This window comes from Ambystoma mexicanum, chromosome 3p, assembly GCF_040938575.1.
Source record: "Ambystoma mexicanum isolate Mex_15411 chromosome 3p, UKY_AmexF1_1, whole genome shotgun sequence".
Classification (NCBI taxonomy): Eukaryota; Metazoa; Chordata; class Amphibia; order Caudata; family Ambystomatidae; genus Ambystoma; species Ambystoma mexicanum.
This window is the reverse complement of record NC_090925.1, coordinates 96,192,856-96,214,635: the sequence shown is the minus strand read 5'-3', so window position 1 is coordinate 96,214,635 and position 21,780 is coordinate 96,192,856. Positions and strand designations below refer to the sequence as shown.

Genomic DNA, 21,780 nt, shown 5'->3' with positions numbered 1-21,780 from the left:
CTAATTTGACCTGTGACTTTTCTTTGGAGAGATATAAGGATTCTGAGAACTCAGAATATGCCCTCACAGCTTCGCAGGCTGCATCCTTCGGGCATATTAGATTACCCCAATCTACATGTTTTAAACTCATTAAACCTCGAGCCATTGTGTATTGTATTGTGTGCTTGCCAACCCTCTAGATTTTAGTAAAACACATATTTTTCTCTTTGCAGCCATTTACCTTGCCAAGCAACGCTGGGATCTCCTTGGGCACCTCCATCGACCCTCGCTACATCCGGCTAGAAATTCATTACAACAACCCTGGAATGCAATCCGGTAGGTGTCGGAGTGTGTAAAGCGCTGTTTTGCTGTGCTTACTTAAAATCCCCAACTCTCCAGAACATTCCAGAGCATGAAGTGGGTGCCTTGGGAACCCAGTTGGTGGCCCATGCAGGCGGACAAACAAGGGATCATCAGACAATCCAAAGCAGGGCCATGTCTCTGTTTATTTAAGTATTTATTTATTTCTTTATCATTATTGTATTTATTTATGTGCTATATCTAGTTCAGATGATGACGCACAAGGCATCAGAGTAAAGTGCACGTATGTAGCGGGAGCCACATTTATTGTTAAAAGGTGCATGGGCTGAGAATAGCTGAAGACCTATTTAGTTTTGAGTTCTTAATATAACAATTATAGGTAGATGGTAACTGCATTGATGCAGTCAGGGGTCAAGTCCTAAAAAACATATCAATTGAATGTGGTGTCACCAGAAATTAGCATATCAAGGTGCCCTCTAAAAAAAGTGGGGGGACTGCTGAAAAGGTGGGGGGACCGCGTGTATCTTCCACTTGAGCCCTGGATGCATTACAAGAGGAGAAATCATTTAAAATGACATGGCTATTCACCATGGAATATATGTATATGCAATAACGATGGTGTAGCACGTTCATGCGTTCCTTAAGCACACAGCGAAGTATCAAGTATCATGTAGATATTATGAGACCAGCATTAGCACTCACCCATCCAGGGAGGTGTCTCTAACCGTATGTCTTGGAACGTCCCAGGAAATTACACACATACATTCTGACACAATGGGGGTCATTACAACCCTGGCTTTTAGGGGGTTAACAGGGCCGGAAGAGCTGCCGGCCCCGTTAACCCCCTACTGCCTCATTACGAGGTCCGCTCGCGGAACCCGCTAAGGATGCCTGGTTAAACCAGGCATCCTTAGCGGGTCCCGCGAGCGGTCCAGCATGCTAACAACAGGCCCGTCATTAACGGACCTGTTGTTAGCATGGTCCCCATTCCCATTGAGCCCTATGGTGGCTCGAATGGGAATGGGGAAGCACAGGGTCTGGGTTCCCTGAATGGGGAAATACCGGGCCCTCCAAGGTCGGAATGGCCCGGTATTTCCCCATTCAGGGAACCCAGACCCGGTACCCGGAATGGGGGTAGCCATGCTGCAAATAGCGGCATGGCTACCTCCAATGTTGTAATGACCCCCAAGGATATTTGCAGCACACATGCACACACACCCCGACCACTCTCATCAACCACTCCTGTGAAGAAGACAGCCAAATGGCACACCTCTCCCTTCTTTCACACATTAACCAGAATCAAGCACACAACAGGGAAGTTCTCCACCAGGGAAACCATACCACATCCAACTCCTTCATTGCAACCCTCTTTGGCTCGCAGAAGCAAATATCTCCGCCTAAATTGCTGTGTGGGAAGCACCACAATCCAATCGCCACACCATGCACCGTCCAAACAAAGGGAGGAATCACTCACCCACATACCCATTGCTTCCTATACTGCACCCAGCAGGGTCATGCCAAAGAACTATGCACCGCAAACCTGACATGCCATTACGGGGTACACAAAAAAAGAAAATCACCCAGCATAACATCCTACCAAAGAAGTGTCAAACAATGAGTAAGGATTGACACCCAAAGGTGTAACAAACGAAGCACACCCATAAACACCAACTGAACACACATGAGTAGTCTGAACGAAAAACAACCGCAATGGACAATGCATGATGGCTGGCTGTGTACAATGATGGCCATTGGCTGTATAATTGAACTTACCAACATCTATAGATAAGAACCCTCATGTACACCTTCTGCTGGGTATCACTAATTGGCATCCTAGCAGCTGTTAGGACCCACAGTGCCTAACACACGTTAACAGAGAAGGACACGTGCCCACACTGGATCTGAGAAACAGTTTCACACGTAGATTTGCTTGTAAAAGCATAAGGGTCTTCAAGGGAACCCCCTCATATCATATTGACACATCCCACCTTACTAATCCAGCACTAGAGGATAAGGGGAAGCATGGTGTGGACTGCTGAAACTAAATTCATGTTGGCAGCAATGGCGCTACACTTTAAGTGTCCCAGCCGATTTGTCAACTCACAATGTGTAAACACATTTGGGTTGGCAGGCCTGCTACACATGTGCTAGCAGTTATTGGAAGGTCCATTTTAGGCCATATCAGAAAGGATTTCTTGCTTGTATGTTTAGAACCAAAGTTATTCTAAATTTTGCATTCGCTTTTTTGGAATAATTGTTAACTGTGTAATCCCAAGGTTTGATGTCAGAATTGGTTTAAATATATTTAGAGCTATATCTAGTTTGATAAAGTGGTCTATGGGGAAATACAATAAATGCCAGAATACATCTGATGCATTTTAATTCTCACTGGTTTCCTGTGATTCATGCATCTGCCGGGGCCTGTTGTGTATTTCTGTTTGGGGTTTGGAGTTCTACCGACACCAGATGTTAGGTAGGGCCAGATCAGGATGCCTCTTTGTTCTCTGCTGGGAATGCTTGCCACCTTCTTAGGAGGATGGGGTAAGCCCCTGGCGGTGGAGTGGGAGGTAGGTACTGCAAATGGATCCCTGCTACTCAAAGTGAGATGTCACACCAAGGGGATAATTATGGATTCTAATGAAGATTAGTAGAGGGACTGAGCCCAGAAGATAGGTCCTGCTAACTTGAAAATGCCATTCCTCCTTCCTGTAACCCCTCCTAACTTCCAGCAGACAAAGAACTCTGGGAGCTGACATCAGATGGCCAAACCATTCTTACTCTAGCAAGGTTTGGCCCTTTATTGAAGAGTTGCAATGGCCAATTCACTATGGCGAACTGACTGTATGAGGGGGTGGAACCCCCAACCACAGCTATTGGAGTGAAGATAATGATCTCCATGGAGAGTGCATCTCTTTCCCCAACCACTTTAGGGGAACATTTGAAGTAACCTGCCATTATGGATTCCTGAATACAGATTGATACTTGTACCCTGCTGAAGTGGCCTGCTGAAGTGGAAAAACTGCAAGTATTTCTGTCACCCTTCCTAGCAGGGTCTCAAAGCACACAAAGGAGTGGCTAGAGAAAAGCCTGACTCTCTTGGAGACTGGTACCGAGACCTGTGGCTGCCTGCCAAAGTGACAGCCCTGAAAATGTCCCTCAGAACCTTCCTGGTTAGAAGCATCCAAAGATGGACTCATCTTTCCTCAAAGACCCAGGTCTGACAGCACCTCAAGGAAGGCACCAAGGTATCTTACAGTGGTTCTAACCCAAGGAACAGTGGGTATGCCCCAATGGCATTTTTCTATAGGTCTCAGAGAAAGTTAAGACCCCAGTTTATACCTTATAAAGCTTTTTTGAATATGAACATGCTACACACACTACCTGCCTGCCGAAACCATGTTCTTCATTATCCATAGGCACCCTTTTCTTCATAAGGCTGCATTAACTGTGCATTGCTATGCAGCGGTGGGTCGCTAGTGTTTTTAGTAGTGTACTGTCCTGTCTGTCTATTTATTTGGAGCCGCGGGGAAGCACTAACTGCAACCGCAGCCCGCTCCCTTCATCCCTATCCCTCTGAGATCACAGCCTCCCAAACATCCGCCATACACGAGGAGCGTAATGGCGGCTCCCTTATCGCTTTCTGCTTAACGTTGCTAAGCAACGCAACGCCCGCAATGCCGATTGGCCGCCGCAGGCTACTTCCGGGCACCCGTGTTGCCGGAAGGCGTCAGCCGGGCCATCCACGAAGGGCCGACACAAAGGGCACCGCCTGTCTGTGCCTGTCTTGGCCTGACACGGCCGCAAGGCCCTCAATACTGCCCAACGTATCCCCAACTAGCGCCCCACGGCAGTCAACACTTCTGCACTTTCACTTCGTGTCCGCAAGGTCAGTCTGAACTACCACTTGACATTTACCATGCATAGGCATGCTATGTACCTAGATTATGCTGTCACCTGTCTATATGCATACACTTGCTTAAAGTACAGTGGCAGACTGCGTACCCCGCTTTTAGATGAACCCTGCCTGCACATGTATCTGAGTCCTAGTGTGTATCTTGCATATAGGTGAACCTTGCCTGCACATGTATCTCAGCCTCAGTGCGTATCTTGCATTTAGGTGAACCTTGCCTACACATGTATCTCAGCCCTAGTGCGTATCTTGCATTTAGGTGAACCTTGCCTGCACATGTATCTCAGCCTCAGTGCGTATCTTGCATTTAGGTGAACCTTGCCTGCACATGTATCTCAGCCCTAGTGTGTATCTTGCATTTAGGTGAACCTTGCCTGCACATGTATCTCAGCCCTAGTGCGTATCTTGCATTTAGGTGAACCTTGCCTGCACATGTATCTCAGCCCTAGTGCGTATCTTGCATTTAGGTGAACCTTGCCTGCACATGTATCTCAGCCCTAGTGCGTATCTTGCATTTAGGTGAACCTTGCCTGCACATGTATCTCAGCCTTAGTGTGTATCTTGCATTTAGGTGAACCTTGCCTGCACATGTATCTCAGCCTCAGTGTGTATCTTGCATTTAGGTGAACCTTGCCTGCACATGTATCTCAGCCTTAGTGTGTATCTTGCATTTAGGTGAACCTTGCCTGCACGTGTATCTCAGCCCTAGTGTGTATCTTGCATTTAGGTGAACCTTGCCTGCACGTGTATCTCAGCCCTAGTGTGTATCTTGCATTTAGGTGAACCTTGCCTGCACGTGTATCTCAGCCTCAGTGCGTATCTTGCATTTAGGTGAACCTTGCCTGCACGTGTATCTCAGCCTTAGTGCGTATCTTGCATTTAGGTGAACCTTGCCTGCACATGTATCTCAGCCCTAGTAAGTATCTTGCATATAGGTGAACCTTGCCTGCACATGTATCTCCGCCCTAGTGTGTATCTTGCATTTAGGTGAACCTTGCCTGCACATGTATCTCAGCCCTAGTGTGTATCTTGCATTTAGGTGAACCTTGCCTGCACATGTATCTCAGCCCTAGTGTGTATCTTACATTTAGGTGAACCTTGCCTGCACATGTATCTCAGCCCTAGTGTTTATCTTGCATTTAGGTGAACCTTGCCTGCACATGTATCTCAACCCTAGTGTGTATCTTGCATTTAGGTGAACCTTGCCTGCACATGTATCTCAGCCTCAGTGTGTATCTTGCATTTAGGTGAACCTTGCCTGCACATGTATCTCAGCCTCAGTGTGTATTTTGCATTTAGGTGAACCCTGCCTGCACATGCAGCTTAGCCCTAGTGTGTACCTGCATTTAGGTGAACCCCGTCGGTATTTGAATCTGGCACTCTGCAACCAACTAGCATTCCTCCCCTCCTCAGTAATTGCCTGGCTCGCTTCCCGTTCCTCTTAATCACCATAATTCTGTCCATCATGCCACCTCAACATCCAATTACCACGTGCGCGACCTTACCCAGTGCCAATTTATCCAATAGCTCACAACCAGTGATAATTGAGGCACCTCTAGTGCTACTGACTAGCATCCCTTGCCCTACTATAGACAGGAATACAAGACTCAGAGCTAGATTAGCCAAAATCCACGAGCCACTCGCCCGTTCCATACCTACCTCCAAGAGGCCCAGAACCATTCCCACTAGCCCTAATACCCACAAACCCGAATTACCTCTGAACCACCATACTAAATATCCCCTTCATCCTACTATCCAGAGAAGTACCAAACTTACCCAGAAATTGTCGGCCGCTATCACTACTACATCCATAGTGAGCCCCCAAATTAAGGGAGCTCTAACCAACGCTAGATCACTAGTAGCCCACGCAACTGAAATTGCAGACCTAATCATCAATGAAAACCTGGACTTCCTTGCAATCACAGAGACCTGGCTCCATCCGGCAGCAGGCCCCATGCTTATGTTAGCAGTCCCTGATAATTACACTATCCTGAGACAAGACCGTCCTAACGCTAGAGGAGGCGGTGTTGCCATCATTCATAAATGTAGCCTTCCGATCAGAGCAGCTACCACCATCAGCGTCCCTTCTTGCGAACTACTCTCAGCCAAAGTTCCCATTAACAATACCCAAACCCTCAACATCCATGTGATCTATCGCCCTCCAGGCCCATTAGGCACATTCGATGAGGATTTCAACACTATCCTAACCACTAACCTAAAAAACGCCACACAGGCGCTCACCCTAGGAGACTTTAACATGTGTTTCAACGACCCCGAAGACCAAGCTGCCATTACCACGATTAACACCCTCAACAAATTAGAATTTACTCAAAGAAGCCTAAAACCCACCCATGACAAGGGTAGAATACTTGACTGGGTAGCTGCCCACAATTGCCTAGCCAACATCATTGACATCTCACCATTAGCCTGGACCGACCACCACTTGGTATCGTTCTTGCTGTCCACCACTAGACCTCCTCCCACGCAGTCCATTTGGGCCCCACCCACACTCACGAGAAACAAAAAGAGCATCACGGTGGAGAGACTTATCCCCAACCTACTCCCCACGCTCAATTCTCTCCCTGACAATCTGGATCCTGAAACCCTAGTCAAGGAATATAATAAAATCATGTCCACTTCCTTGGACCTAATTGCTCCTCTCAAACTCAGGCCAAATAAGCCCAAAACACACCTGAACAACTGGTATTGACCATTCCTCAAAAACCTCAGACAGCAAAAAAGAAATTGTGAAACTATCTAGAAAAAAGACCCATCAGTAGCCAATAAAATCAAATTCTCAAAACGAGCGGCCCTGTATAAAAAAGAAATCATACTAGCAAAACGTACCTCCTTTGACTCCCGTATCACCCAAGCCAGTTCAAACATGAAAGAACTATTCTCCATTCTGAAAGAAATAGAAACCCCCATAGCACCACCAGACACCTGCATTAAAGATAAGAACTGGTGCACCGACATCCAAAATGCCTTAGCTAACAAAATCGCCACGCTGAAAAACAAAATATCTTGCAAAAAAGCATCCTTAAACAACCCTGCCTTGTCCAAGCCCCCGAGAAGCAGACCACAAATGAACATACACGTTTCAATTTCACCAAAGTGACAATACTTGAAGTTGAAAAAAATCATTTTGTCATTGAGGCCTTCCAACTGCCAGGGAGATTTATGTCCAGCACAGCTCATAAAAGACGCGGCCCGTGACCTCTCCCCATTTATCACAAAGCTAGTCAATGCCTCCTTCTCCACTGGGACCATCCCTACCAACCTAAAACAATCTTGGGTATTACCTCTATTAAAAAAAAAACACTCTTGACCCAGCTACCCCCACCAATTACAGGCCCATAACAACCATACCATTCCTCCTGAAAATCCTGGATAAGGTTGCCAATGTTCAAATACAGAAGCACCTGGAGGTGCACCACTTGCTAGGGGCTAGACAATCAGGCTTTCGACCCCAACACAGGACTGAGACAGCTCTCATCGACCTTAAAACACAGATCGATCTGCTTAGAGATAATGGCCAAGCAGCATTACTCCTCCTCCTCGACCTCTCTGCAGCATTTGATCTGGTCGACCACTCGGTCCTTTGCTCCCACCTTCACACGGCTGCCCACTTCTCCCCCGAGGCCATTACATGGATTAGATCTTTCCTCGATGACAGAACCATGAGGGTTTTCTCGCCTACAGATGCTGCAGACCCCATACCCATCACTTGAGGCGTACCTCAGTGTCTCCCCTACACTGTATAACATATTTACCAAGCCCCTTTTCGATGATCTGGATTATCTAGGTATCACCTACACTAACTATGCAGATGATACCCAGATCCTCCTTCCGCTTTCTGGAGATTATGGAAAGGATTTGGCCTTGGTGAATAGGGTATACATCATCATCCAGGCATGGATGGCCATCCACGGTCTATGCCTGAATGATGATAAAACTGAACTTATCACCCTGGGTACCACCGCCAGCCTAAAGAAACTAAGCCCAGCTTACTCATCCTTCATAATTGATGCAAACACCATCAGAGTGGGACATGAAGTCAAAACACTGGGCTTCTACTTGGACTCCAACCTCTCCTTTAACAGACAGGTGAATTCACTAGCCTCCTCCACGGCTTACACTTGTAAACTGATCCGTACAGCCAAACCTTTTCTATCCGTCACCAGCTGCTTGACCCTTGCCAGAGCCCTCATACTATCCCGTTTAGACTACTGCAACGCCCTTTATATTGGGTGCTCTAAGGCCACTACCAGCAAGCTACAAACGCTCCAGAACAATGCTCTCAGAGCGGCCTTGGGAGTCTCAAGAAGAGACCACATTACAGCACATAGCCAGCAGAACAACTGGACCCCTATCCTAGATAAAATCTCCCTAAAAACTGCTTCACTAACCTACAATAACCTCAATAACACGGCTCCCACCTTCCTGACCGACAGATTTCACAGACTGACATCCTTGAGACCGACAAGGACAGCATACAGAAACTGCCTCTCAGTCCCTAACTTCAAACGTTCCACCATAGGTGGTAATAGTTTCCCAGTAAAAGCATCCAAACTGTGGAACTCCCTACCACCCACTCTCAGAATGGACCTACCCTACCAAAACTTCTGCTCCAAGATAATGTCTTGGCTGAAGACAGCCGCCGTCTGAAACATAGTGGGCTAGGCTCCGCCTCTCCCTTCTGCCACCTGACATACCAGGAAACACATCTGCTAACTGTATATATGTACATATTCCTGCTTTCCTTCTTTATTACTGTGTATATGCCATGTATATGCCATGCTTATATTTTATTGTCTGTAACTAAGTTTTGCAAATTCATGTATCTGCTGCGCCTTGTTACCTTAGGGTATTCTGGCGCATTACAAATAATAAACTAAACTAAACTAAAGTCTCATGGTTTTCAAGATGTTTGATTAGACATTTCCTTTATTTTGATACCATGAGCAGTATTGCTGCTTTGGATGGCGACACATCTTTCTTGAGAAATATAGCCTGCACACAGCCATGCTTCATTAAAAACTCAGCCACAGAGACACATCTTTAGTGTTGTGGCCCCAATTCTCAGGAGCAGTCATCCTTATAATCGAACATCAGCTCCATCATTTTAGAAAAGATTTGTTTCCCAAATATGATTCAAATAAATCGTCTCTATGCTGAAGGATCTAAACATCATATTTTATAAGGTTTTGCTAGTTTTAATATGTGGATTTTCAGTACTGTTTCCTTTTCTATGTTATAATTGATTGATATTGTCTTTTCTTTCATATAAATTGTACAGCACTCCGCTGATCATGTTTTGGTAAGGTTCACACTTTAAACATTTTTAAATAAAAATAGACACAAGTACAGTGGCAAAGGAGGTGCAGCATTCATGCCGTGCCTGGTTCACCTTTATGACTGAGGTCACTGCTGGTTTAGTAGTAGTGTGGGGCTGGGTACTGCGATAGCACTACTCATCACTGTACTCCTGCAGAGCAGGAGTCATTTCATCACAATGGCTTAGTCTGACATATCATTTCCTGACCCACAACCTCTCGCAAAGTAGTCTGAGAATTGGACGGCTCCCCCCATGACTCCTAGTCCTGCACACAAATTCCTGACACGCGACCTCTCAAGCAAACACTGCATTGTGGTGTACTAATAACATCAGTCCCCTGAAGACTGTAGGCACCGCTCCTTCTTCACCACAAGCATGCACTGTCAGCCATCTGCCTTACCCACTCTTACAATGCACTCCCATTCTGAGGTATGCCATGGTCTCCATTCCAGCAACAACCATAACCTATTTGCAAATGAAACTAGGAAACACAGTGAAATGGTCACCTTATGAATGCATGTCTAGCTGCAAAGGAAGACATACGTGCGAGTTGTTGAATAAGATACTATGAATCATATCATTGATATTCTGACATAAGTAAGTGTATTATTTCTACGTGAGGCCACAACACTTTTCTATTATGCACTGACTGACCTCGCAGCACAAACCTAACCCATGCTCCCTAAAACCTGAGTAAAGGTGCTCACAAATGAGGTCTCGACACACCACCTACACCCTACATGACCTTTCATGACCTAATGCTAACTATAACCCAAAGAGGCCTGTAGGCATACAAGGTGCATGCGTGTTGGTGCATAGTAACTGTGACCTCTTGTCAGGTAGGCACCATTTGAAGGTTGCATCCCAGAGGGTGATGGGAGGCCATTTTAAGTGTGAAAAGGTGAAAAGGTGAACTATTAATCCGGTGTGATTATATTATGACACTGAAATCCTCTAGCACCTCTGAAATTATCCCGCTAGTACAGAAGAATGTGAGAGAGGAGTAGGGGAACTAATATCCCTTTTATCTCTTAGACAGCACCGAGGAAATAATCCCATTATTACAGAAGATTGTGAGAGAGGAGCAGTGGAACTAATATCCCTTTTATCTCTTAGACAGCACCGAGGAAATAATCCCACTATTATAGAAGAATGTGAGAGAGGAGCAGGGGAACTAATATCCCTTTTATCTCTTAGACAGCACCAAGGAAATAATCCCACTATTACAGAAAGTTGTGAGCGAGGAGCAGGGGAACTAATATCCCTTTTATCTCTTAGACAGCACTGAGGACATAATCCCACTATTACAGAAGGATGTGAGAGAGTAGCAGTGGAACTAATATCCCTTTTATCTCTTAGACAGCACTGAGGAAATAATCCCACTATTACAGAAGGATGTGAGAGAGGAGAAGGGGAACTAATATCCCTTTTATCTCTTAGACAGCACCAAGGAAATAATCCCACTATTACAGAAAGTTGTGAGCGAGGAGCAGGGGAACTAATATCCCTTTTATCTCTTAGACAGCACTGAGGACATAATCCCACTATTACAGAAGGATGTGAGAGAGTAGCAGTGGAACTAATATCCCTTTTATCTCTTAGACAGCACTGAGGAAATAATCCCACTATTACAGAAGGATGTGAGAGGGGAGCAGGGGAACTAATATCCCTTTTATCAATTAGACAGCACCAAGGAAATAATCCCTCTATTACAGACGGTTCTGAGAGAGGAGCAGGGGAACTAATATCCCTTTTATCTCTTAGACAGCACTGAGGAAATAATCCCACTATTACAGAAGGATGTGAGAGGGCAGCAGGGGAACTAATATCCCTTTTATCAATTAGACAGCACCGAGGAAATAATCCCTCTATTACAGACGGTTCTGAGAGAGGAGCAGGGGAACTATTATCCCTTTTATCTCTTAGACAGCACTGAGGAAATAATCCCACTATTACAGAAGGATGTGACAGAGGAGCAGAGGGACCAATATCCCTTTAATCTCTTAGACAGCACCAAGGAAATAATCCCACTATTACAGAAGGATGTGAGAGAGGAGCAGGGGAACTAATATCCCTTGTATCTCTTAGACAGCACCGAGGAAATAATCCCACTATTACAGAATAATGTGAGCGAGGAGAAAGGGAACTAATATCCCTTTTATCTCTTAGACAGCACTGAGGAAATAATCCCACTATTACAAAAGAATGTGAGAGAGGAGCAAGCAAACTAATATCCCTTTTATCTATTAGACAGCATCCCTTTATCTATTATAGCACATTCCTATTGATGCGTTTCAAAGCCTGTCTTGAAGAGTATTTGTCAAGCCGGCTTCAAGAAGGGCACGAGTATCGTAGATAAAGCTTTGAGACTGCCTCTGTTAATGCAAACACACATCTTTAAGCGGAGAGGATACTTGGACATAATGTTCATTGACAGTGAGCCACACAAGGAATTGTGGAAGTGTCTCTGATCTTAGAATGTTCTATTTGTTTGCTTAAAGTTATTATTTATCACTGGTCTGATAATTCGGCATCTGTCTGATGAGGAGCAAATCATTCCCAGCACTTCCCTGTTGAAAAAGGAGCTTAACACAGTTGTGTAATGGCACCATCCCCGACCTGCATCTATATCAATGAACTTGCGGAGGACACTTCGATTTTAGATGCTGATGACCCCTGTCTGGATGGAAAGAAGATAAGTATTTTATTAAATGCTGATGACACTGCCCTTCTTTCCTAAACCCCTAGAGGCTTAAATAAAGATCTAGAAAGATTTTGTGAAATACAACAAAAAAAGTCTAGAAATAGGTTGAAAGCAACAGCTAAGGTTTGTGCCCTTATGAATAAAGGGTTTACAACTTAAATCATGTTTGAGGGGTTCTGAAATAGGAATTGTAAGTGGCACAAGTGTTTTTAGTGTTCAGTGTGACTGTGAACATTGTCAATGTAAGATGAGCTGTATTTGCCTTCCGGTGGAATTGTGCTGCTGTCCCTTTAAGAATAGGGACTACTTAATCTCCGGACCGAGCCAAGCGAGGCAAAGTGGGACGCAAGTGTTTTCAGTGTTCTCGGTGGACAAAGGTGGTTGACTTTGGGTCGAAGCCATCATCTCATATACAAAACCTCTAATCCGTCTGACAATTTTGACTGTGGCGAGTGCCTGAATCATCAGTCCATCCGTGAACCCGCTGCGCGTGAAGTCAGCAGTCACCTTGACTTTATATTGTCTACGGAGGCTTATTTATTGACTACTTTGAGGACCTACCATCGTCTGCTCACACTTCTGCTTCTACTTAAGCGTGCCACCATACTATGTTTGTCGATTACTTTTACTGTCAAAGTTAGGAAAGTTCAATGAATGCCAAGTTGAATGGTTATTTTTGAGGCTGATCGGAGTAACTGTGGGTTTCAAACCATTGAACTCCGATGCTTAACAACCCTATTTTTCTTTTATATAGTGCCCTTTTCCTGGGAATACTTTTTCTCTTGTTGTCTCGTAAATTGAGGTTCGGGCACCTGTGTATGCTTGAAGTGTTTATCATCAAAGTCTGCCTTTTGAGCTGCAATGTTATTTTTTTACGATATCGCGCACTGGTTTTGTGTCAGGGTGTGGCTTGAGGGCCTGTGAGCTCGAACCACCGTATTGTAAAAACAGATGCTGACTAATTACTTGTGGAGTTGGTCACAATAAGCTGTCAGTGCGTGTGTGGGGCAGCTTCTGCAATAAAGCCGCCGATAATAAAATACTACAGTGCATACAGGTCTATTTTCGATCTTGAGCCCAAATATTTGTTGGAATGTATGCAGCCTTATTGTGCTTTTCATTTAATACTAAATAATAAATAAGTGAGCCTGATACCCTAGTTAGCCTGACATCAGTTGTGTTGTTCAGTCTATAATATTAAGAGTATGTTCAGTCACTCTATGGTGGTAGGTTTGAGAAGTGAAAAGTGTCTAATGAAGCAGGCTCCAGCCCTGCCAAAAATGTTGAAAACGCCTGTCAGATTAAGTCATTTCACAACTGATGCGCTAAAGAAACCTTGCCATTTTCAGGTTGTTGATACCAATTCTAAAGCGAAAAGTCTGTCTAAGGTGGTGATTATGAATCCGTAGGTTGAGACTAGGAGGTTATAACCCTGTTGAAGGCGGACAATGTCTGCATCTCCAATCAGGATACGCTCCAAAATAGTTCACATGTGTCGGACTTGCACTACATGCATGGACAATCACAGCCACAAGTAGGTGATTCATCATGCTCTTTAACACATGTTGACCCGGAGGACCTATTAAACTGTGGAGATGATAATTTTATTTCAGAGGTGTCAATTCTAGCTCCGGTGGTGCTGACTGAGTTGGGTAAGCATGTGCGACTATCTCTAGGCCTACCAACACCACGATCACTGTTGCCTCCTGCGGTTGATGAGGTTTGTTTATTCAATCATGGTAGTACTGTTCCCATGAGCTCTGAAGGGACTACATCTAAGTTAAAGTCCAATTACTGTTCTTACTCTCTACCTCCTGTTACTCACTTTAATCAAGTATCATTGTTAATGCAAAATGAGAGCCCAGTTCCTTATGAAGGCTCGAATGAAGTACAGAGATCTCCACAGTTTGGACAGGAAGTCCTTGGTTCTAGTCCAAGGGCCCTACTGTATACGCCTGTTGGGAGCAATATTTGTCTCCAGGAACCCTCTCCAATTGGCATTTGCTCCTATCCAGTATTATCTAGAATCTTGAATCTACTGGATAAGGGGCATGACACTACACAATATGAAATCCGAGAGGTTCAATCATCTTTAGCTGTGATTCTTGCTAAGATGAATATGATGGAGGGGTTCATCTTGGCTCGTGGTTCTAAAATTCTTAATAAGAACGATGGTATTTGGGAGGAGAGGGTATGGAGTATTGATTGATCGCATGTCAGACATAGTTGTTTAGTAACAATTTTCTGAATTCTCCTGCTGAAGCTTCGCTTGCAGTCCAGGCCTCTTCAATTCAAGCAGTAAGGAGTGGTACAAAGTTGAAGTCTAATAATGTGGGCGATGCTTTCCAAGAGTATGTTTGCTCATGTGGATAATCCACTATAGGGCCCCCTCAGAGAATTGGTGATGACATTTGGGACATTGCGAAGTCTAATGCATCTAAACTGGCTTCAATAGAGAGGGAAATTCATACTTTACTATGTTCTCTGGGTAGGGGCCCTTCGACGGAATTGACATAACAAATGGTGTGTTTGAATCCTAGAGAGATGGATTGTTTTCCACCAAATAGCCTAATGCCACATTTGTGGATCTATTAGCGCAGAGACAGTCCATTTTGGTTCTGGAGTCGGAAGATACTCCCATCCCCCACCCAGAGTCTCCAAACTCTCCACCATGTACCATTTTAAACTCCCGCAGAATTAGGCATAAAGAAAACAAAGATAGAAGAAAAGCTCATAAGAACTCCAATAATAGTAATGAGAAAAAAACAAAAAATATGCAAGCTGTTAAAATTCATGGCCACAATTCCTCATTGAAAACTATATGCAGCTTGCCTATGGAGAATGAGATCATTGATCTGAATACGTTGGGCAATACGGTAGAAAGAGGGAATGATATGATATGTCAAGGCCCTAGGATGCACATTTTCTGAGATATTTGCACTGCAACAAACTCACCACGCCAGGGTGAGTTGACACGTGGGGAGAGAGCCCAGAATGTGCCAGTATGCAGCAGCACACCAACTCTCGCATCCGCCCAATGTGTGCTCTGGGGTTTGGCAGCCAGCCACACGTGCCCATTCTCAGTGCAGTTAACTTCAGGTGCAAAGCACATCAAGCGATAAGGGGATCAGGACAGCGACCTACAGGATCATTGATTTTCAACAATTGATAAGAGTGATATCATGTGTGATGAATCAGCAATATTTCCCCCGCATGCCCTTCTCATGTGGCCAGGGAAGGGCAGATGCTTCATGATCCCTGCCCTGGGGGTGGTGTTCTACGGGATGATCACATGGGGAGGAGAACAGGTCAGGAAGACTGGGGAAACCCCTTGTTTAACTTTCCCAGCAACCCCACACTTCTAATGGCTTATTGCCACGCTGAAGACCTGGGATAAGGAAGAGAGCTGAAGAGCAATGTTGCAGCAGTAGTCAGGAAATTAAGCCTAATAACCCATACCTGAGGGAAGCTGAGTGGCTTAAAAGCCCCCTTAGGTGCAGGCCATTAGATGGAGCTGGAGTGAGTGGAGTAGCAGTGGTAGCAGGAGCACAGTACAGTTTGGCAATCCAGGCAGAAGTGAGTGACCAGAACGGATGCCGGGACTTTGACCAAGAAGATTCTAACTGCCTGTCCTGAAAGAGCCCTACTTCCCCAAAATCTGAAGTGAAAAGGTTGTGCAGCGGAAGGCATGAAGGAAGACTGCTTTTCCACATGTGAACCTGATTGCAGAGATTGCGCAGCAGAAAGTGTGCCAGAGACCGTGGCTGAGCAGTGCTCTGCAGCCAAGGGTCTTAGGAGTGAGTAGCTCCCTGACTGCACATCAGGGTCAGGTGCATCTTCACAGAGGAAGGGTGTATGCCCAGAAGAAGCCTGAAGCAATCCAAGGCCTGAGCTACATGACGGGAAGAAGACAGAAGCCGGTGAGAGATACCGAGTATTCAGATCACATTCGCATACAATGGCAGGCAGTTGCATCCAGTAGAAATACTTGTGTACGAGTGAAAGCTATCCTAAATCGACTGTTGATTACTGAAAAATGGAAGAATGAAAAGCAGCACTTGCGTCGGAGTGAACTTTCTTCCTGTCACTCACTTAAGCGCATAACGCAATGAAATACTATATTTGAATGTTAAAACATCCAAAAACAGATGAAAGACTGGTCCTGTATGACTAAAAGTGATTCTGAGGTAAAAGTCAACCTCTAAATCAATTGTGAAGTAGATAAAAACAATGGGCATCATTACAACATCGGCGGTAGCCGTGCCTGTAATACAGGCACGGCTGCTGGCGGTGTCATTTTTTCCAGCGCCCGTGAATAGGCAATTACCGGGTCATTACGGCCCTGTCAGACCCGGTAATTGCCCATTTACGGGCACCGGAAAAAATATGCTTCCCATTTCCATTTGGACCCATAGGGCTGAATGGAAATGGGAAGGTCGGATGCACCGGCACCATTTATAAGGGTGCCGGTGCATCCGACATGCTGTGCACGCAGGTGCCTTTCTGCCCGCCATGTCAGACCTGGTGGGCAGAAAGGCACCAGTGAGCACAACTCCTAGTTTGCCGGTCTGGGAACTACGGCACCGGCATGCTTACCGGTGCCGTAATTCCTGGACCGGCAAACTTATAATGAGGCCCAATGTTACACTGAAGTTAAGTGACTAAACATTACTAATTGTGAGTTGAGGGAACAAGCATTACCCGAGTCAAAAGGGAAACAAGCATTGCCCAAGCTAAGAGGAAAACAAACCTTTCCCAAAGCCAAAGAGTGGTGTATGCATTGTCACAGGCCAAGAAGGATACAAGCATTACCCACGCCAAGAGTGTGCAGGTATTACCTAAAGACCAAAGAGACTGACAACCAGGTCTGGGAATAATTTACTCTGGTTGGCAGGACATACAGAGCAAAGGCAAGGTGGGGAAAAGGGAAGTGTGCTGCTTGTGTTTGTTCTATAAAAACTGATATAACTCACATTGTCAAAGTCAAGAGGAGAAGGGGAGAATGTCATCCTAAAAGGCATTTTGGTTGTTGTTGCAGACAGACATGAGTGGCAAAGAGGCTGCCCTTCTGGAAAGTTAATGTCAGAAGGAAGAAGAGTACCTTTCTTACGTAAAGGTGTTGAGGTGCACTAAAGTAAATCACGTCTTATCCGGTTTAAGTCACAGAGAAACACAACAGTTGAATATGTGGTAATACCTTTGTTTGTCAGTGGATTTAAAACTTCAAAAGCACAGTGGAATGTGGAACACTGTGGGGCAGGCGAGTAGACCTGCGTAGTGAAGTCGTGCAGATGTTAACCTGATATGAGAGTGGTTCAGGAGGAAGTGGAAGTGCTGTGACATCATCTTTACAAAGACACAAACTGTGTTTCATTTACTTAACGTGAAGCTTTGTTTCATAAACCTTACCAGAAGCTGTGTCTATTTTGAACCTAACAAGGCACTGTGTTTCTTGGACATTTATAAGTTGTGGCAAAGCATCTCGGCCTGAAATAACATGGATGCTGTTTGATGAAGTGGAAATGTGTTGTTTAAGGAAGAAGAACTTTTCTGTTGGTTGAACTTTGGTTGACAAAACTTTCTTTTGACACATTGAAGGAGTCAAGAACTGAATTGAGACTTTGTTGTAAACCCGGATGTCCTTGTTTCTTTTTCTTGAACATTGGAACTGAATCTAACTTTAAACCTGGGGAAGTGGTGTTCACGGGTCAGGTATGAGCAGGTAAGACTTGAGGGATTAGACGAGTGCAGTCCGTGGACGTTCCGAGTCGGGCTTGAGCAGGTAAGACTTGAGAGCAATGACAAGGAGGAAGCAAGGAAGGTCACAAGGCGGGACGGGGATTCAAGAAGCCAAGAAGACAAGGTGCAAGGTACGTAGCTTAGAAAATAGACAAATTCAGAAGCGCCGCCGTGCGCGGGGCGCGGCTTAAGTACTGGTTACCTGACCGTATGCACAGGACGGTGGTGTAGGCCTGAGTGTCGACGCGAATACCATGGCCGCCAGCATTTCCATGGCAACCCATAGTGTTCTGTAAAAGGACACGCAAGAAACAATGTAGGACAGTTCTGAGGCTTACCTCGATTTAGAACCAAAAACGTTTTCTCCTCCAGGGTTACTAGATAGTTTGTTATTGCGTGAGCTCCTCCTATGTTTATCCAATGAGGCATACAATGGAACCCTGACAAAAAGAGCCTCTACTCCCACTATAGCTACTGAACAATTAATTGGTTTTGATATTTATAGCAGCAGGAGAGAGTTGATTCAACCAGGGGAAAGAGCCTTGATCCACACAGATTTGATTCTTAGTCCCCCTAAAGGTACTTATGTCTACGTTGCTTCTAAGTCAGGCCTAGCGTGGCGTTATGGCCTTGATGTATTGGCAGGAGTGATTGATCTGGACTGGAGGAGATGTGAAAGTATTAATGCAAAATAATGGAAGGTAGGCATACCTGATTAAGTCCAGGGAAAAGATAGCACAAGTTATATTAGAGTGTGCTATGTTCCCAAAGCCAGAAGAGGTTAAGAATTGTGAACAAACCAGAAGGGGAACTCAGGGTTTTGGAGAGGCTGATCTTAATCCAAAAATCCCAGTACATGTAGAAATGGAAGAATACATTAATCCTTATTTAGCTTGTGCACAGCATAATGATCCTTTGCTGGCAGAACCTTTTAAGCAGTTAACAAGTGTGGAAGAAGGCCAGATGAAAGGTCGTTCATTTTCCTTCCAAAAGAATGTGTTGTTGTATAGAGGGGATGTAGATCCATCGGGCAAACCAAGAACACAGCTTATGATCCCTAGGAGTCACAAAGATATTGTAATGGAATGGCCATTCTCATTTGACTGGAGAATATTTAGAAACAACTAAGACCCAAGCTCAAAATGTGAATAGATTGTATTGGTCAAGTATGTATGCTGATATTAAGAAATGTATAGGTACATGTGAATTATCCCAGAAGACCAGTACTAAAATGCCATCTCCCACTCCTTTACAACCTTTGCCTATTAAGGATTCTCTTTTTTACCAGATTGGGATGGACATAGCAGAACCATCGATATTGGGGAATAAATACATCTTGGTCATTCTAGATTATGCAACCAGATACCGTGAAGCCTTTCCCTTAAGGAATAATACTTCCCAGCAGATTTTGAAACACATACTTCCATTGTATTCCCTAATTGGGTTCTCAAAAGAAACTCATGGCTGAGGTAAAAGATATTCTACAGATTAAAACTCCAAGGAACTCTATCATCCAACCAAACTTTGAAACATATTCTGAAGAAATTGGTTGAGGCAGATGGAAAGAATTGGGATATTATGATACCTTAGGATCTGTTTGCCATTAGGAAAACTCCTCAGTTATCTTCTGGAGTATCTCCCTTTGAGTTATGGTATGGAGGAGAACCCCAGGTTGTGCTGGATATATTACGTGAAACATGGGAAGAAAGGGAGAGGGCCACGATTCCATTATCCCAACAAGAAGAGAACAGTAAGAAATATAGTCCACCTTTTTTAACCTAACACAGCACTATGTTTCTTCTTGGACATGTTGTGCCAAAGCATCTCGGCCAGAAATAACATTGAGGCTGTTTGATGAGGTGGAAATGTATTGTTCAAGGAAGAAGATCTTTTCTGTTGGTTGAACTATGGTTTACAAAACTTTCTTTTGACACATTGAAGGAGCCAAGAACTGAAATGAGACTTTGTTGTAAACCTGGATGTCCTGGTTTCTTTTTGTTAAACATTGGAACTGAATATAACTTGAAACCTGGGGAAGAGGAGTTCACGGAGGGTACCAGGAAAGACTGAATATATCAGAAGGGCAACTGTTGATATTGTTGAGAATTGCATCTGTTTCTTTGTATATTTTATGTTTAAGTGTGAGGGCCAGATATGGTGTGTTAGAGTGTTTTCCTTTGGTTTTGATAGGCAGGGAAATCCTCATCAGGGTAGGGATAGTGAGGCATTTGATGAAACTCAATTTAATACAATGGCATATTTTGAGAAGTCATCCAAATCATCCAGAAGTTGTCCGCCTCACATTTCTGACCCCTCACACATATCTGTCTGCTGAACCCGGTCGAGAATGGGTAGTTTTTGCTAGCGGAGAAATACAAGTGGAATAATCTATGCAACACTTATGGAGGCTCTGAACAACACACATACATTGATCCCCACAAATGAGAAATGGGAAGATAATCTACAATGTCCATATTTAGAAAATCAATGGGCCTTAATTGTATCCCAAAATGCCACCAGTCTAAGAGAGACAAGACAAAAATTCTCCCAATTTAAAATACCCCATATCGTTGGCACTGCACCTCAGCGAAACCCAGCAGAATCACAAACGGTTTAGTGGACAAATGGTGGAACTGTGCAAAAGATGGTGCTTATATATCACATGCACTCTGGTCTTGTCCTGTTACAAAAGGTTTTTTTTCAGAGATTATCACTGTAATATATCTCCCCATTTACACTCCAGTTCCAACAACCTCATGCACAATTTCTACAACCTCAGACAATGCACAGGACTAAAGCACAGATGGCCTAGCTCACTCCTGATTGCAGCAAAACAATGTATCCTCAGACACTAGAGACAACCCCATACATAGACTCTGGAGGAAAGGTTGTGGGAACTAGCTCAAATTGTTACATATTAATGGATAATCTATCAATTGATGGATTGTGGAAACAACGTTCCTGGAACTCTGGGGATACTTCTGAAATCAAAGACCTTCACCTGAATGTAGAACCTTTGACATCCTGCTTAGCACAATAAAGCACACATAGATGTAGTAAAGCCCAGGTAAGAGCATCCTCCCGCCTTCATATACCCACACCCATACACCACCTATGAGAACAGCTCACCTAAATTGGGCACATGGAAATCAAAAGAGAACACTGTCATAAAAATGTCAAGACCCCGATCACTGGAGTGGCTCTAGTGCAGTTCTTCTTTTTTATATGGTTAAAAGCTAACATTGTAATGTTTATAGTAACACTCTCAGCATATAATGTGCATCACAGCCCCATTATATTATCCACAAACCTATAAACTTCAAACAACCACACATCAGTAATTGCATAAGTTGAACTCTGATTATCTACACCAAAGACCTTGACCAATAACTTGGAGGCCTCGTCCTAAGTGTAGGATAGGTGAGTTTAAGATCCCTGAGCTAGCATTTGATGATGAAATGTGTGTTAGCTTTGCTGCTATTGATACAAATTACATTACACCAATAATAATGTTGAATCAATTTGATGTATGAGATTGCATGTCAGTACGCATCACTTTGAATAATTCCAATGGATACGCATAATTATTACATATTCCAATGAATTCACATTTATAACAAAACCATCAGTATTTCAAACACAATCATATGACAAATATTGAAACAATTGTCAAATATACTTATGGATCCGAGTCCAACTCAATACATTTTATTGGGCCTCTTACGTGTTTGGCTGTGTAGGTAACTCTGCTAAAATACCACCAAACACAATTACCTTTACCGCCACTTG

General features: G+C 44.2%; 1 protein-coding gene across 3 annotated transcripts in view; it reads left to right on the top strand.

The window, feature by feature from the left end:
- LOC138580127 (putative DBH-like monooxygenase protein 2) overlaps positions 1-21,780 on the top strand; it is a 548,912-nt gene that overhangs the window by 155,009 nt on the left and 372,123 nt on the right. For all 3 annotated transcript variants that reach the window (XM_069650422.1, XM_069650425.1, XM_069650423.1), the window contains exon 6: positions 213-315. In XM_069650422.1, coding sequence (XP_069506523.1) covers positions 213-315 — 103 coding nt within the window. The remainder of the gene's footprint in view (positions 1-212; positions 316-21,780) is intronic.